The sequence below is a fragment of the Rattus norvegicus genome, chromosome 13 (assembly GCF_021556685.1).
Source record: "Rattus norvegicus strain SHRSP/BbbUtx chromosome 13, alternate assembly SHRSP_T2T, whole genome shotgun sequence".
Classification (NCBI taxonomy): Eukaryota; Metazoa; Chordata; class Mammalia; order Rodentia; family Muridae; genus Rattus; species Rattus norvegicus.
Genome location: NC_141546.1, coordinates 49102261 through 49120104, shown reverse-complemented (window position 1 = coordinate 49120104; position 17844 = coordinate 49102261). Strand labels below are relative to the sequence as shown.

Genomic DNA, 17844 nt, shown 5'->3' with positions numbered 1-17844 from the left:
TGGTCTAGCTAAGCCAGCTGGCCTAAAGCTGGCACACTCTTGCCCTCTTCCTGGTGTTCCCTATTCTCTGACCTTCTGCTTTTCCAGTGTACTCGGACACCAACCTTTCTACCTGTCTTAGTTAGGGTTTCATTGCTGTGAAGAGACACTGTGACCAAGTCGACTCTTTATAAAGGACAACATCTAATTGGGGCTGGCTTACAGGTTCAGGGGTTCAGTCCATTATCATCGAGGCAGGGAGCCTGGCAGCATCCAGGCAGACACGGTGCTGGAGGAGTTGAGAGTTCTACATTCTTGTCCAGAAGGAGAAGACTGGCTTCCAGTCAGCTAAATGGAAGGTCTTAAAGCCCACACCCACAATGGCACACTTCCTCTAACAAGGCCGCACCTCCAAATAGTGCCACTCCCTGGGTCAAGCATATTCAAAATACCACAGTACCCCTTGCATCCTGTGGTGCTAAGTCCCAGATTTTTGTCCCATTCACTCATTGGTTACCACCCGAAACCTGTTGGACTTGAGTTTTCGCCATTTTCTCGCCTTCTGCCACCCTGCTCCCTTGTCTATCTGCCAGCCTCCAGGGGCTGTCCTCAGGCTACTGCTGGCTTCTTGCCAGGATAGAGGTGTTAGAGCCACACTGCGACGCTCAAGTAAGGAACCAGAGGTGACTCTGGCTGAACCTGCCAAGTCCACTTCCTTGCCTTCATTCCTGCCCGGACTTCCTTTCTTTTTTACCGGCCATCCCCATGGCAGAGTGGCCAGGGTTCTCATTGGCCAAGTTGGTCCTTAGCAGTGTGCAAGCGGCTGATGGTCTGAGAGGGTCCCTCTGCCTGGGTGAAGAAGGGGAACAAGGCTTTATGGGTTCTGGGAGGTAGTCGGTTTGTAGAATTCTTGCCTGGTATGAATGGTGTCCTGGTCCTGGGTTTGATCTCCCAGTGCCACATGAACCATGCATGTTAGCCCATGACTGGAATCCCAGCATTCAGGATGTAAAGACAAGAGGATCAGAATTAAAGGTTATCCTCAGCTACATAACAAGTTGGAGGCCAGCCTGGGGTACAGGAGACCATGACTCAAGAAACAAAAGGAAAAAGCTAAATAATAAAAAAGGGGGCTGGGCTGGTGAGAAGCTCAGTGGGCACGAGTGCTTGGCAACCCTGGGACCCATATGGTGATGGAGAGAATGGATGCCCACCAGTTGTTCTCTGATCACATGCTTGTATCATGTGCCCTGGCACAGGTGCCCACACTACCCATACACAAGTGTAATTTCTTTTAAAAAATGTAATTATATTTATGTACAGAAAACTTAGTGTGCATTTAACCCAGTTTAGTGGTGAGTTTTTTTTCTTTTTTCTTTTTTTTTGGAGCTGGTTCCGAACCCAGGGCCTTGCGCTTGCTAGGCAAGCGCTCTACCACTGAGCTAAATGACCAACCCCTAGTGGTGAGTTCTTAACCTTTGCCTTTTCCAGCTTGGCAATGAGAGCCACAGACTCAGGACCCAGGACGTTGCCTCCCCAGTGGTGATGGATCTCGTCATATCTGTCATTATGATTGGTCCTAATAGCTTCTGCCAGCTTACCCAGAGCACCCTTGTCTTCCGAGTTAACCTGTGTGAAGGCAACAGTGGTGCACATCTCCCTGTGGACCAGGCGCCCCAGCCTGGCCTTTCCCTTGGTGATGCAGTAGGGCACCCCCATCCTTCAACACAGGGCAGGCAGGAAAACCACCAGCTTAATGGGGTCTACATCATGGGCAATCACCACCAGCTGAGCCTTCTTGTTCTCCACCAAGGTGGTGACTGTATTGACCCCTGCTTGGAGGGCAGGCGGTCTCTTAATTGGGACATCCCCTTTGCCAGCAGCTTTCTTCTCAGCATGGGCCAGCAGCCTGTGCTTCTTCTCCTGCTTTGTCTCTGGCCTGTACTTGTGGGCGAGCTTAAGCAGCTGAGTCACTGTTCGCCTGTCCAGGGCCTGAGTGAACTGGTTGATGGCAGGAGCCGCTTTGAGCCGCTTATAGAGGATGGCTCTTTGCCGCTGCAGCCTGATGTAACAGGGCCATTTGATGAAGCGTGTGAGATCTCTTTTGGGCTGAATGTCCTGCTCAATGCAAAGTTCTTGGGCCTTTTCTCAAACACCCTTTATAGCCTCCTGTTTCTTGACAGCAGGGGCTGGGGCCACCTTCTTCCCTTTGACCTTCTTTCCTTTGGTCATCTTGCTCAACTGGAGGAGAGGTGTGTGAGTGGGGCTTTCTACTAGCTAGGAGCCTTCCCGAAATGAGAATGGGTTCTTGTGACCACTAGGACAGAACTTAATGCTTTCTTCGGCTCTGCATTTCTCAGGAGTCTAAGGAGTTGGTCCGAGAATGACTTTTCATCCTGTGGTCAGGCTCCGAGGTGCCCAAGGCCACCTCAGAAGGCTGCTCCAGAGGTGGAATGAGTCCCAAGTGTGATTTTTCCAGCTTTGGTTGGAGGCCTGAAGCAGCATGAATGGTGTGTGTGTGTGTGTGTGTGTGTGTGTTGTGTGTTTATTGTGTGTGTGTTTGTGTGTCTCTGTGTGTGTCTGTGTGTTTTGTGTGTGTCTGTGTGTGTTTGTGTGTCCGTGTGTGTCTGTGTGTGTGTATGTTGTGTGTGTGTATGTTGTGTGTGTGTGTTTGTTGTGTGTCTCTCTGTGTGTGTGTCTGTGTGTGTTTGTGTGCCTGTGCGTGTGTCTGTGTGTTGTGTATGTGTTTGTTGTGTGTGTGTGTGTGTGCATGTCTGTGTGTGTGTGTGTGTGTGTGTGTGTGTGTGTGTGTGTGTATTGGGGCTTAGAGCCAAGGTGAAGGCTTCTTAGTCTGTCTGTGCCTCTCCCTCTCCACTGACTCCCACGAGGATGGAGAGGGATTGATGCGAGCATTTGGGGTAAAGGGTGGAGGGTATCTTGGCTGCCTCCGCGGTCCACGTGTCTCTGGTGTGGGCCACGGGAAGTCAAACTGCTCCCAACCTGGTCGAGTTCTACCCTGGGGCTTGGCTCAGGGAAAGATCTGGAGACCAGAGAAAGCGAAAGGACACATGAAGTGTACTGGACTGCACTGCTAGTCCAGGCTGGCAGAAGAAGAGAGCTGATCTTGACTCCAGTTTTAGCCACCATTGCCCTTGCTCTCCAAGGTCCTGGGATGGATTATAGATGGACTCGAGCCCTTAAGGTGCTTGAGCTGCAGCTGTAGCACTGAGCCTCCAGGTGGCGCCAATCAGCCGAGCCGCTGGCAAGCTCTGGCAAACAGCCCCTCAGTCGTCCCGGGTCCCGAGATCAAGGATCAGGGTGATCTCTAGACCTCAGATCTTGTAGTCTACATGAGTTCATTTCCATGCCCTGTGCATCTGGTGGAATCCACGCCAGTTTCTTTGGTGTTGGGGCGTGGCTCCTCAATGAGGGGGTTCATCCTCATTCCTACTGCCAGCCTGCGACCATTTCCCTCCTCCTCAAGACCTTCTTCCTTCCCTGGTCAGAATGGGTGCAGAGGAGTGACCTGGGAAATAGTTCTGAGGCTGTTTCCATCAGCCATATGACCTTGAACATCTCTTTATCTCCGGTCTCTCTTCCCTTCAGCCTAAAATCTGGTAGTGGGGTTGGAGTCTGTGGAACTCTGGGGTCTTTTCCTGATGGCCTCTGGTCCCTTGAGATCCTGTGACTGTTCCCAAAGTCAAGAGGAATTCGACCCCACAGGACCAAGCTCCGGGCACCCTTTCCAAACAAGTACATGTCTCTGTTGTGCTGGCCGTTCCTAGCTTTCTTTGGGCTTCTTTGCTTTCTTCACCGACCCCCCCCCCCACGCCCCCGATGAAATTCCTGCCAGCTGGGAAAGAAGGAGGGAAGGGGAGCGAGCCACAGCATAGAAAGTTTCCTTGACTCCTCCTCCCCCCTACTACTCCCCCCCCCCGTGTCTCCCTCCCTCGCCAAGCCCAGCCTGTGAAACTGAATAACGAAGATCACTCAACAATGCCTGCCCCTCTCTGACTGCACTGTCCCGCCGCCGCTGCTGCCGCCGCCGCGCCCAAGCCAAGTCGAGCGGGGGCGGTCCCCACCGACGGCGCAGCCCTCGGGCCCGCCCGGGACCAGGAGGTGAGCCGCGCGCTCACAGCTCCGTGCGCCCGCCCGTCCCAGCGCCCGCCAGGTGCCCCAAAGCCTGCCGCCGAGATGCACAGCTCGCCGTTGCTCCTGGCGCTGTGTCTTTGCGTTGTGCTGTGCGCATTGGCGTGCGCGGGCAGCGACCCCCAGCCTGGCCCGGGGCGTCCCGCCTGCCCCGCTCCCTGCCACTGCCAGGAGGATGGCATCATGCTGTCAGCTGACTGCTCCGAGCTCGGGCTCTCAGAGGTGCCAGCGGACCTGGACCCCCTGACGGCTTACCTGTGAGTACTCACCTGCTCGAGCCTGTTCTTGGTGATGGTTGCCTGATCCACAAACCCTGTTTGGTGCCCTTGGACATGAGCATCCCCAGGAGGGCTCTTCTGCTTCCAAGTCTAAGATTGAAGGACTGCGGGGCTAGTTTTAGAACTTGGGAAACTGAGGCAAGAAGTGAGCTGGGTCCTCCCTGCTCCTCACCCCTATGGGCTCAATGTAGGACCTGGTGAAGAACGTGTGTGTATTTGGGGTGGGGGGGGCAGTATATGTCCTCCTCAGCAGAACACTGCCCAGGAAGGTCGATGAAGACAAAACTTAGTGCCCTGGTGTGAGGTGAGGGGAGTGTGCCCTGGTAGGGTAGAAATGGGTCCTTCCGCCACAGCAGGAAGCACAACTGCCCCACTGAGGCAGGGGGCCTCAGTGAAGGTTCCATGCAGCTCTCCTCTCTTTAGATAGGGGTTCTGCCAGTACCACCTTCTTGTGTGGAGGTCTGCTGCCCCCTCCTCAGGCCTCCCTGAAGTCATGCCCCAGGAGGCTGTGTTAGAGACACTAATTTGTGGGCAGGCTTCAAGACTGAAAACCAGAGAACCATTTTTAGAGTCTGAGTTGGGGTGAGGTGGTGCATGAAGGGGGCCCTATTGGGGGTAGCCATCTCAGAACCAGAGAGTCAGAGGCTGTAGCTGATCTTTACCTGGGCAGGAGTGGGTCGGGGCATATCATGGACCGCTTGGCCCCAACCCTTGCTGCAGGGAAAGGAAACCCCTGGCCTTCCCTGCTTTCCTATAGAGGAAGGAGAACAGGTGGGAAGGTCTGGATAGAAAGTCTGGTCAGAGCTCCCTCGGGCCTGAGAGGGGCTCTCTCAGCTTTGGGATCCTAGAATTGAGGATCGCTGAGGAAGAGGCAGCGGGGCTTGTCTCCAGAGACTCAGCCATAGAGCCAGTGGGGCCAGGGTGCACTGAGAGGTTCTGGAGGGATGGGGAATCCTGAAGTAGAGCCCCTTGTGGGGTTCCCTCCATATCGCTATGCCCTCCCTCCGCCCCATATCCTTCTTCTTTCCGAAATAAACAGTTGTGAGGACAGAGAAACATCCATATTCCAGAAGGGCAAACCAAGTCCTGTACAGCCCAGGGCATGATGGGAGAGGTGAGCACAGGTATTCACAGCAGAGCTGTGAGGGTGCCCAGCAACACGCAGAGCCCAGCGGCTTTGGGCCACCCCCGTCGCACCCCAGAAGCTCCTTTCTAGAAGGTTTATGTATTAGGGGGTCTATGACACTGGAAGTCAGGGAAAAGGGCTAAAAAAGAGTTTAGAACTAACTTCTATCGAGCCTTTCAGGGCATCAGAAAAGAGGCCTCTTGCCTGTGTTAAAGGGGCAGAGGACACAGGACTTCCAGAGGGTGGCAGGTCAGGCCACATTCTCAGCAACCAAAACTTTATCTAGAGTAATCTGTGGACTTTTTTTCTAGCAGGACTTGGGGATAGGGGTCGAGTTTCACTTTGGGGACGCAAGTATCCCACAGTCCATGCCGACAACAGCTCCGTGACACTTTGACTCAGTGCCTTCTGATATGTGGGGCGTCTTTGGGTTAGAAGAGGTGGTTTCTGAGCTCTTTCCTGCGCCTTTCTGGGTGTCGAAGAAGCCCTTTTCTTCCAAGGCTTAGGAGTGTTTCTGAGGGTAGGACTAGGGAGGGATGGGTGTGGGTCCTGGGCGATGCAGAGACTTTTACAGCAATATCTGCGGCGTTTCAGGGAGCTGGAGGGGACCATTCCTCCTGCCTTGGCTGTGCAGGGGTCCCAGGTGGGTGGTGGAGGAGGGGCTTCGACCATCTGCAGGTGCCTCAGAGCTGAAGCCTTCCTTCTTCGCTTTCTCAGGGGAGCTGCAAGGACATTTTACATTATCAGTGTGTGTGTGTGTGTGTGTGTGTGTGTGTGTGTGTGTGTGTGTGTGTGTGTATCTGTATTGATGTACACATGTATGCAGGTGCATGTTCGGTGTGTGTGGAGGCCAGGGCCAACCTCAGGCATCACGTCTCAGGAGCTGTCCACTTGTTTGTTTGTTTGTTTGTTGTTGTTGTTTGAGACAGAGTCTCCTGCTAACCTGGAGCTCACTGAGTGATCTAGCCAGGATTCCCAGGGATCTGCCTGTATTCCCACCCTACGCTGGGGGCTTACAAGTGGATACCACCATTCCTGACTCTTTTTGCATGGCTTCTAGGGGTAGACATCAGGTCTTCATGCCTGTGCATCAAACACAGCACTGTTCTGCGCCATCCTCCCGGCTCTACAAAGGCCTTTGAAGGTAGTAAGAGAGATCTTGAGAAGGAGCCAGGCCAGGGACATCTTGGGGCTCTGTCCATTCTTGGCAGTATTAGGACCTGTCTGTGGGCCACAGAAGATACCCTAGGGTCCTCTTAGTGCTTCCTTGACAGAATCTCAGTATAAAACTACTTGATGTCTGCCTCCCAACCCGGGGATGGAAAGGTTCCTTCCTAGCCAGTACCTGTCATGAAGTGGTTGCCTCCACCTCCTTCCATTCCAGTTCCAGGGGAGACCAGAAAGTCTTTATGTCTACTTATCTGATATGCAAGTCCAAAACCTTTAAACAGTGTGGGGCCCAATGCCAGCCCTGTTCGATCAAGGTTAGGAGTCCTTCATTTATACACAGTACTTCAAGTGTCTCTAAAAGGGCTCCTCCCACACCATCATTGGTGAGGCTCAGTGAAATTTGCTGGGTTTTGTGTGTCTCCCTGGGTGAGGCCTCTGACAGAAAGAGGTACAAGGGAATATGGCTCCACTGGCTCTGGGCACTGCAGTTTGTGTGGTGTGGATGAGGGCTGTCCCTGTTATACCCCAGTGCTTGCAATCACAGGAATATACATGTAGCAAATGCTCGCTAGGCAAATACACCCTGAGTTGGGGAATCTGGGGATTTACATGGAGTCCCTTGTTTGCCTCCGGCACCCAGAAGTGTTGGAGAGAGAGTGTCTGTAGTTCTGGCTATAAACTCTCCGAGGCTCAGGCACTGGGTTCCCCTAAGCATCCGTTTCTTTACTGGCTGCTGCCAAAACTTTTGCTCGATGCCAGGCAATTCAAAGGGAATTCGCTTCCTTCAAGACTGCCAGATTAACCACCAGGTTTGTGCGAAAGGTCAGGTGTGTGCGTGTGTGTGTGAGTGTGTGTGAGTGTGTGTGAGTGTGTGTGTGCGCGTGTGTGTGAGTGTGTGAGAGTGTGTGAGTGTGTGTGAGTGTGTGTGCGTGTGTGTGAGTGTGCGTGTGCGTGCTCACGTGCGTGTGTGTATAGATAATCTCTTACCACTGCTTAGGCATGTCTATAACCAAAGAGATGGAGGTGGAGGCAGGGTATTATAAGAAGAGAACAGAAGCGTTAAGGATGGACATTGGTGTGAAGGGCAGGGATAGGTAAAGCTAGGTAAGTTGACTGGTTTATAACTAGACTTGGTTTCTCCATCTCTAAATGAAACTAATAACTGATTCAAACGTTGGCTGTGTGGCTCGCTGAGGTAGTGTTTGCAGGTATAGGGTCTAGAAGAACACAGTGTTAATAGTGTTGTCATCCTAACCCTAACTCTAACCTTAACCCTACCCTAACCGAACCCTAATAGTGTTGTCACCAGGGAGCAGGGATGCCGTTGTCTTGGAAGGCTTCCTGAGGCAGAGGTGCTGGAGCTAGTACTGGAAAGAGGAGCCTTCTCTGAGAGTTGTTTAGCAAGTCTCTGTATGCCGAGGGCTGTGTGTATGTGGAGGGAGAACACACTGCCACGGAAACAATGGTAGTAACCCTGGGGAGCCAGAACAGCTTTCAGCTGCCCCCACCAGCTGGTACAGTCTCAAGACTTCACGGAATGGGAGGGGAGTGACCATGGGAAGACTCCAGCTTTCCCCAGATGGGTTCCGGGAGGACCAGAGGACCGTGAGGTGAGATCCACATAGCATCAGTTGGCAAACACTGACCCTGGTATCATTTTGTCAGCTCACTTCCTCATCTCGGAGGCTCCGTTTCCGGTCCAGCCTCTGCACTTCCGCTGTGAGGTGGGTTAGGTAGGTTCTAATCCTCAGTCTCTCAATGGGTGGGAGACCCCAGATAAGTCCCAGGGTTTCTCTAGATCTCTGAGCCCCACGTTTGGCTGGAAACCCTGGGTCCTTCGCTGCTGGTGTGGAACAGGGAGAGTTCTGGGAAGAGGGCCTGGCAGTGGGTGCGGAATCCAGGAGGGAGAGGGAGAACCCAGGCGGCACCCAGACCAAAGCAGAGAGGAGAGAGCAAAGGAGGGGTGGAGTAATTTCAGGAAGTGGGGACCCCTGTGCCCTCCCTTGTTGAAAGAGCCTGGGGGGTTGCTGGAGGAGAGTGACTGTGTGGGGGAGCTGACACCCCAGTTCAAAGGAAAGGCAGGAGACAGCCTTAGGCAAAAAGAAAAAGGAAACCTCTGGGCTCTGGCGGCAGTGGGCACGGGCGCGGCTGGGTGGGGCACCGGCAGAGAAGAAAGCCTGGCTCAGAGGGAGTTGGCCCCCAGCCCGCCCAGCACCACCACCTCCCCCTCCCGTGGGCACGTTCTGGATGGTCTCTTGTGCCACAGCCTGTTTCCTGCTCTGGCCCAGGCTCACAGGTGACAGAAGAGGCACTGGAGAAGGTGTCCACAAGTGTGCCACTGGGTATTGGTAGCATAGCAGGCTCCAGAGGTCAACACAGGCAACCCTGATGGGGAGAGCTCTTCTCTTCTCTTCTCTTCTCTTCTCTTCTCTTCTCTTCTCTTCTCTTCTCTTCTCTTCTCTTCTCTTCTCTTCTCTTCTCTTCTCTTCTCTTCTCTTCTCTTCTCCTCTCCTCCTCTCCTCTCCTCTCCTCTCCTCTCCTCTCCTCTCCTCTTCTCTTCCCCTTTTTCTTTCTTTCTTTTTTTTTCAAGACAGGGTTTCTCGGTGTAGCCCTGGCTGTCCTAGAACTCATTCTGTAGACCAGGCTGCCTCAAACTCACAGAGATCCACCTGCCTCTGCCTCCCAAGTTCTGGGATTAGAGTTGTGTGCTACCACTGCCCCACTCATAGGGAGAGTTTTTTTTTTTTTTTCTTTTTTTTCGGAGCTGGGGACTGAACCCAGGGCCTTGCGCTTGCTAGGCAAGCGCTCTACCACTGAGCTAAATCCCCAACCCCATAGGGAGAGTTTTTAACTCCTGGCCCTAAGTTTTGGTTTCTTAACCTAAAATGGAAATACTACTTGTGTCTACCTAGAAGGCACACGGGGCCTGGGAAACACGTGTGTCACTTCTCACAAGCACTTTAAACGCTGGCACTCAAAGAGCATCAACTATTTTTTTTTCTCTCATCACTTTGACTACAAGTGCTCCACGAGGCCCAGAAAGGGGGGATGGTTGTAGTGCAAGAGCGGCATCTTTTGGGGCCCTTCAGAGAGCTCTTCCTTCCCACTGACTTCTTTCTTCACTAATTCCCTCCACCAACCTTCAGGGAAAGGAGTCTTCCAAGGAGCCAGGCTGGGTGGTGGAGGAAGTGACCCTGTGTAGAGCCTGGGGGATCAGGCAGGAGTGCCTGGTGGGAGACTCTCCAAAGAGGAAGAGTTTGGGCACTCAGGTCAGGCTGCCTAGAGAGGCTGGCTTTTCCCCAGAAATGGAATACATTTTCTTGGGTGTGGCCTTGGGACAGCAGTGGGGTGCTGGGGCCCAGGCTTGGTTCCTGCCTTGAGGGTGCCTGGAAGGGCCCTTTGCTTCTCTTTGCTCACCCCTGTTGGGTTTTGTGACCTTAGGCTAGTAACTGGTTCTACTGGGAACAGAGCCAAGGACAGAGAGTCCTTCTGGGGCTTTGGTCACCTTGGGAAGGTGCGAGAGTAGGAGGTGGGGGAAAATACCATTCCCTCCCTCTACTGGAAATAACTTCCGTTAGCCAAACTGAATGGACTTATTGCCTTAGGGGCTCTCAGAATTATGGGAGCCCCCTTTGTGCTAAGTAAGGAAATGGTGAGTCCTGATTTCTAATAACAATTCGGGTCTCTCCTGCTGCCCTTCAGACATGGGAGAACAGGTCCCAAGAGGAGAAAAACAGCCGAGAAGCCAAACTTGGGCAGTGAGCAAAGAGTTATTTTGGAAGCAGTGAAAGGACATGGTGGGGGGAAAGCTCAGGGCTTGGCACTGAGCCCCCCGGAGCCATGCCAGAGCAGGCCAAAGCGGGCTGGTGTCGGGCAGGTGGGGGCTGGGCCGGCAGCTCAAAGACAAGGTACCTCCAGAGGAGAGGCTTCCTTTGTGTCCCTTCCCAGCCCTCTCTTAACTGCCAGGCCTTTTCTCCTCCAGAGACCTCCAAGGGACTTGTGCCCTGTATTGGGATCAGAGGCCCCTCCGGCTAATGGAAGTGTAGCCATAGCAGCACTTACGTCCCTGGCTTTCTGCCGCTCCCGTCTGCTCCTAGGTGCAGCCCGGATGTCTTACTGGCTACAGTTTCCAGTTTTTCAATTGTGACCTTATCCCAGAAGTACTATACTAGTTCCACAGAAAGGTCTATGTCTGGGGCCCAGTCAGGACGTCACCTGATGGTCCCAGAGAGACTCATTTAGGGGTCTGCCATCACCCCTTAATCAATCATAGCAACTGCTGGCCCTTCCTGGTTGGTTGCTAGGTGGCAAGAGCTGCTGTCAAGCACTTTACCTGAAGCATCTAGAATAAGTGAGGGAGGGAATTGTGTGAGGAAAGTGGGGAATTTTGAGTCTGAGATCTCTAGCTGGTCACCCCTGGTGCTGAGGTCATCAGACCAAGCTCTCCTTAACCATTTTGGATAGCGCTGCTTGGAGGTCAGATGTGAAGGGCTCCGAGCTCCAGTGGGATAGCCTGGGTTCTGAGCATGTTAAAACCCAGCCTCACAGTTCCTGAGTCTGGTCTCCTCAATGCTGTGATTCATTTCCATCTCACCCACCAGCCGTGACTTCTAGGGACCCATGTGTGGTAGCTGCTTGAAGGGGAAGGTGTTGGGACTTAAAGGACTATAGCTGGGGAGGGTGAGACCATTGCTGGAGCAGACATTGTCCTCAGCGTTGCTGTCAGAGACCTACTGTGTACCGAGTCCCACTGGGTGCTGGGTGGTCTTCGAGATAAGTCTGGCAAACGGTGGTGTGATTAAGGGAAATGGGCCAAGTGTGCATGCAGAGTGAACTCACTAAGTCAGATCATCCTAGGAGCATCCTCAGAGGATCGAAAGTGAGGTTGACAGGTGCTCAGAGAGAGAAGTCTGGTGTAGTCAGGGAAACCCTGGAGAAGAAGAGGTTGAAACCAGGGGACCTGAAGCATCTTATCCATCAGCAGAAGATGCTCTAAGAGAAAGACTCAAGCCCTAGGAGAGTATCCAATCAAGTGAGGGATTTTTGTTTGTTTGTTTTGATTTTGAGGCAAAGTTTTGCCATATAGTCCATGCTGGCTTGGAATTCACAATCTTCCTCTCTCAGTGGCCAGAAAGCTGGATTTACATGGATTCTTTCTGATACCCTCACGTATATTGGTGCTTTGCTACACACATTCCTGGCTGCCTTTCTTCACCGTTCTTGGAGGCAGGAGGTTCCAGAGCAGTGCATTCGGCCTCTCCTCCCAGGGCACACACGGAAAGCAAACAAAAACAATTGGAGGTGTCCATCAGTTAGGACTCGATTGTGTTTCTCAGGTCCTGAGCATTGCCGACCCCAGGCAACATCTGGCACATCTGGAACCACTGCAGTAGAGGAAAGAACTCCTTCCTCCTCTCCTCTGTGTGTGTGTGTGTGTGTGTGTGTGTGTGTGTGTGTGTGTGTGTTTAATTTGTTTTTAGGTGTATGTTTGCTTCACTTGCATGCATATCTGTGTACTGAGTGTACTCCTGTGCCCCAGAAGGCTAGAAGAAGGCACCATATTCCCTGTGATTGGAGTCACAGACAGTTGTATGCTGCCAGGTAGATCCTGAGAATGGAATCTGGGTCCTCTGGAAGAGCAGCCTGTGTTTTTAACCACTGGCTCACCTCTCCAGTCCCTCTTGCTCTGTAGTTCACCATCCTCCCTGCGTAGCCTCCCGAGTGCATGGTGCCCACGCCCAGGGTACCAGTGCGTTTCATTATGTTTGTGGACCTGTTTCTGTAGTTCTAAAATGGAAAGAATCACACCAGACTCTGAGACAGACATTTGTAATTTGGCATAGTCCTTGGCACACTGCCACGGCTGACACAAGGCAGTTATGTTACAGGGATTCTGGTGTTCCCCTGGGAGAGGCATTTGGAAGGAGAAACTGAGTCTGCCTGCCTAGGACTTTGCTGAGGGTAATATCCAGAGGGCTCGTTCTAGAACACAGTTCCTCTCTTCCTGCCACTTGTCCGATCCCCTTTGCCCTTCGAGGTGTTGGGGAAGGTGGGAGTGTCCTGGGTTAGTGTCCAGCCTGGGGCAGGTGGCAGCACTCAGGAAGGTGCTGAGTGCTTCCCATTGTACCAGTGTCAGGGATCTATTTGAACATGGTCCCCACATCCAAGGCCAAGGCCAACGGCTAAAGCAGGGGAAAGAGAGAGGAACAGTGTGGGAAGGGTCCCCATCACTGCCTCTCAACCTAACCCTGTAGAAAGGGCAAGAGTGTGTCCACTTATTCAGGAATAGACAGGGGAACCAGAGACACAAGCCTCAGTATACCAGGGTTGATTCCAACTCCACTGTGAGTTGGGATTTGGACTATACCCCACCTGTTACCACCGGCTCCTGGGAAACAGGCCCAAAGTGGCTGCTGCTGAAAGGTCTTTAATAGGTCTTAGAGGAGCCTTTCCAGGTTGACCCATTCTGTGGTCTTTCTGATAGGTCTCCCGGCCTCCCCAGCTTGCTCCGTGTTCCCATGAATACTATGCTATGGGGCAGGAGAGTAGGCTGAAGCCCGTTAATGTGAATTCTGGTGACACCTCTCATTAACTAGAGCAGCTCGTGAGGAAACTACTTGAACTCACACTTAACTCACACTTAACTCTTGGGAAGTAAACACTCACTCGCGCTCCTTCACTAGCCTGAACACTTGTTCTCCAAGAGGCTCTGCACAGGGTTCTTTGGTCTGCTTGGACCCCATAGTCCATGCATGGTCTTCTCTGACCCGGAGGCTCAAAAGAAGGTGATAAGACAAGTACAAATAAGACGCCAGCGGCGCCTCGTGGGAAGTGAGAAGTGCCGGAGGCAGGGCCAGATAATCACATGCAGCGTGCAGCATCCAGGGTGGGGGGCGGGGGGCGGGGGGCGGGGCAGGATAACCACAGGTAGCGGGGGGGCGGGGCCTGATAACCCATGCAGGGGGCTGGTTCGGATAACCACACGCTGCGGGCCGGCAGGCTGGGCAGGGGACAGGCTCCGCTGAACTACCGGAGGTCTTATGTGGGAATCCCTCCGAGAGGCAGTTGTGGTATGAAAGAAAAGCCACAGGCCCTAGAGTAGATTATTTGCCAGGTAGTGTAAGTCTCTCCCTGCTGAGTTGTAGGAAGCAAGAGGCCGCCTAGAGGAAGTGCTTTTCACACAGGCAATGTGACTTTATTTCCTTTGAAAATATTAGGTAGTATTAGAAACCCTCTGTGTGAGTCTGTCTCCGAGTCTGCGCCATCTGTCTCTCGGACGGGACTTTTTGGCTATCAGATTCGGAACTTCACTGCATCAGAAAGAAGGGGCTTTTAGCTCTGGCCATCCTTTCACTTCAGACTGGGAGCCTCCTGCAGGCAGGGTCTCAGGATCCTGCCAGACTTCCTTCTTCACTCCTGCTTGTAGGCCCATAGTACGGGTTTCTACCTGCAGGGGGTGCTCTGGATAGGGCCGTGGACAGACAGTCCACCTGTAAGTATTTGGTCTTTGCGTCCTTCCTGTCAGCTCTAGATCTGGGGCGAGGTTGGGGTGGGGGTGGGATGGGGTGGTGTTTGAGGATGGGAAGGCTGGATCCAGTGTCCCGGTATTGCAAAAGATGAGGCAGGAACGGGCTGTAAACAAATCCCCTGCCTTTGTAGTGGACAGCGCAGGAGGAGGCAGGGAGGAGACAAGAAGGCAACCATTGTCTGGGAGAAAAGCGAGAGAGAATTGGGGCAGGATCTGGGCTCCCACCCTGCTTACCTGAGGACAGGTAGGAGCTCAGGACCCCAGAGGATTGGAGGTGAGAGTCAACTACCTCTGACTCCACCCTGGACCCCAATCTTCCAACGGGTTTACCCGGATGTCAGCTGTGAGTCACCCTGTCACTTGCCACCTAGGCACTAAACAGGACCCTGCACTGTTCTGAAGGACTCTAACTTGGGTTACCGCTCTACCATTGCCACACGCTAGCTTCGAAATGAAGGAATTTACATTTGGATTTTGCACTGGATCCTGCGAAGTTTGCAGCCCCCTTAGGCTCTTAGGCTATCAGAGGCTCACACTCTGGTTTGCAGGGATGATGGTGATGATGAGGATGAGGGTGACGATGGTGATGATGATGAGGGTGGGGAGGATGATGATGATGTTATGGTGTGTGTGTGTGTGTGTGTGTGTGTGTGTGTGTGTGTGTGTGTGTGTGTGTGATTTTTACCTTGACCTAGCTCTCCCATTTCAGGTAGTAATATGTTCCGTCTGTTTCTGAATGTTCCTCTTCATATGGACGAGGGGCTATTATTTACCTAGGGATCTATTATATAAGATAGAGCCCTCCTTACCCAAGTGGGATGCATTCAAGACTCTCTAGTTAGATGTCTAAGAGCTCAGCTAGTACCAAGCCCTATATAATATGTGCTTTCTACATGACCACAGCCAATCTGAGTTTATTAATTAAGCATGGGAAGATGTCACCAACAGTACCAATAAAATAAAATAGAACAATCAAAGCAGCGTAACAGATGGCGTGACTTGAAATGACAATAGGCACATTGCTTTCCCACAGCCAAGATGGTGACCCTTTGGGTCTGATGGCTGGGGGATGGAAGGAGGGGACATCTCTCTGTGGGGTGCAGCAGTGTAGAAAAGTGAGCTTCTGTCCAGACGCACCAGAGGGGTCTAGGGTTAAAGAAAGACTGGGCATCTCCAGGTTGCAGGTGATCTTTAGTTTAAGAATGGCACCTTCTGGCCAGGAGGTGGCACACGCCTTTAATCCCAGCCCTAGGGAGGCAGAGACAGGCGGATCTCTGAGTTCCAGGCCAGCCTAGTCTACAGAGTAAGTTCCAGGACAGGTAGGGCTACACAAGAGAAATCCTGTCTCAAAAAAACAAAACAAAACAAAAAACCAAAACAACAAAAAAAAAAAACCAAAACAAAAATAAAATGAATGGCAGCTGCAGGGGCCCAGGGCTAGGGCATTGCTGGGTTTAGGTGGGCACAGGGGCACACTTAAGTGGGATAAGGCTAGGGCTCTGATGGAAAGGAATTTGTTTAACGAGAGAGAGAGAGAGAGAGAGAGAGAGAGAGAGAGAGAGAGAGAGAGAGAGAGAGAGAATCCTGCATGGCAAACGCCATCCAAGTGTCAACATAGTAGCTAAGGGCACCACCCAGCAGTCACCCTGTCTGGGTTTAGATCCCGGCTCAGTACTCAGGAAAAGACTCTTGTTTTACCTGTTAGCTCCCTCCTGTAAAATGGAATTAATAATGATATACACCACATGGGGGTTATGAGCACCACCGACACGCCATAACCCATTAGTGGGTATTACATTGGTTTCAACCAACAATTATTTATTGAGTGTATACTCAGTAGCAAGCAAAGTTGAGCTAGACAATAGCACTAATTCTCACTATAGTCCTCTCTTATTAAAGATTCTAACTTTCTGAAGTTTCAGTTACCTGTGGTCAAACAAGACCTGGAAATGTTGCATTGAAAATTCTGGAAATAAATAGCTGAGAGTGTAACAAGCGGTTGTGTGACATCCTCAGTAACATGATGACATCATGCTGTCTCCATCTCAGTAGAGCTCTGCCTCCTCCCCTGTTCAGGATTTCTGTGCTGTGTATGCACCTTCTTGCTAGTCACTCAGTAGCCTTTTGGTGCACGATTCAGCTGATCCCTGAAAGGCAGGCTTCGCTTTAAGCAGCCCTTGCTTTCTGTAAGGATGGCTCAATGTGCAAGAGCAGGGAAACTGCCAACTCCTTTAAATTAAAATAAAATTATAATAAACTACTTCTAAGAGAGAATGTATGCACATTCACTTAATTTCTATCATAATGTATTATTATAATTATTCTGTTTTATTTTATTGTTGCAGTTGGCAGTATCTTACTATTGCCTAATTTATTAATAATGTCTATAAACATGTATGTAGTATATAGGCTTTGATATTATACGAGATCTTAGGTATATTGAAATGTATTCCCCTTGGATAAAGGGGAACACTGTGTAATAGACAGTCCCTAGTCAATCTGGGGAGGAAGACAGTCCTGAACTTGCAGACGTGGGACGCCCTCCACCCTGGCTGCCCAGCCTTGCAGGTCACCTTGTTCCCCACTGGATCCTCTCCTGCGGCAGCCATTCTTTGCAGTGTGAAGGGCTCAGTAGGCCCCCTCCCCTTATGTCTTCAGCTCCCCTGACCCCACCTGTCTAAAGCGTTAAGTTTGTCCCATGGCACTGGAATCAGGGGTCCTAGGCTGGAACCTACCACTGACACCCGTTTGCCTTGGCCAAGCCTGGATCTCCTTGGGCCCATTTCCTCCAGGTAGTAGCTCCTTTCCCGTAGCTGTTATAGAGATAATAAGGATAGTGTGGAGAGGCAGTGTAAGGGACCCAGTGAGAGGGGAATTGGTAAGGAGGAGCCAGCCTCCATTCCCCTAGCAATGTTCACTTCTGAGACTTGAGATCCCAGGGTCTAGGATCAGGTATGACCCATCACTATACTCTGTGTGTGTGTGTGTGTGTGTGTGTGTGTGTGTGTGTGTGTCTGCTGACACTGTGGCTAAGCGTTTTGAATGCAGAATTCCAGGGTGCAGATTTCTCCCCCTTCTGCCCCACGTTCACCTGACATGCCAGTGCAAAGGCCTTTCTCAGGGCCCAGGGACATGCTCATAGAGAGTTAGCACTGGGATTTCCAAGCTGGCCAATTCTTGAATGCCTGCTGTTACTGGACAGATGGCCCTGATGGTAGGGACCATGTAGTGAGTGTAGCTACAGAGGGATGTTTAGAACTTCTGGAGCTGGGCCTCAAGAACCCACCCATTGCTTTGCTCAGGTCTCTTGCTTCAGCCCTAGCTGGAGTCTACGGCTGGGCAGATCATATCATTCAACACCCTGTTTCCATTTTCACCGCCACCACACACACTTGCTTTGGTACTGGACTTTGAGAATATGCTGGGAAGTGCTTCCTAGTATCCCCCCACCAGCCTCCACAGGCTGTGATAACCCTGTCCCTCAAGTTTATCCCCCCCACCCCCGCCAGCTCCTTTTCTATATTAGCCTAGGGAGAAAGATATCAGCTTGTCCCTGCCTTGCTAGTTCCAAAGGCATTTGTGAGATGGACCGGGTTTTGCTTCGCTTTGTCTAA

General features: G+C 51.9%; 1 protein-coding gene and 1 pseudogene across 2 annotated transcripts in view; one reads left to right on the top strand and one right to left on the bottom strand.

The window, feature by feature from the left end:
* Positions 1 to 765: 765 nt before the first annotated feature.
* Positions 766 to 2211, bottom strand: LOC148001627 (large ribosomal subunit protein eL8 pseudogene; annotated as a pseudogene).
* A 1723-nt stretch (positions 2212 to 3934) lies between these two features.
* Positions 3935 to 17844, top strand: part of Lgr6 (leucine-rich repeat-containing G protein-coupled receptor 6) — a 119587-nt gene continuing 105677 nt past the window's right edge. Inside the window, exon 1 of one of the 2 annotated variants that reach the window (XM_087581361.1) lies at positions 3935 to 4385. In XM_087581361.1, coding sequence (XP_087437487.1) covers positions 4174 to 4385 — 212 coding nt within the window. In that variant the 5' untranslated portion in view covers positions 3935 to 4173. 2 annotated transcript variants of the gene reach the window in all.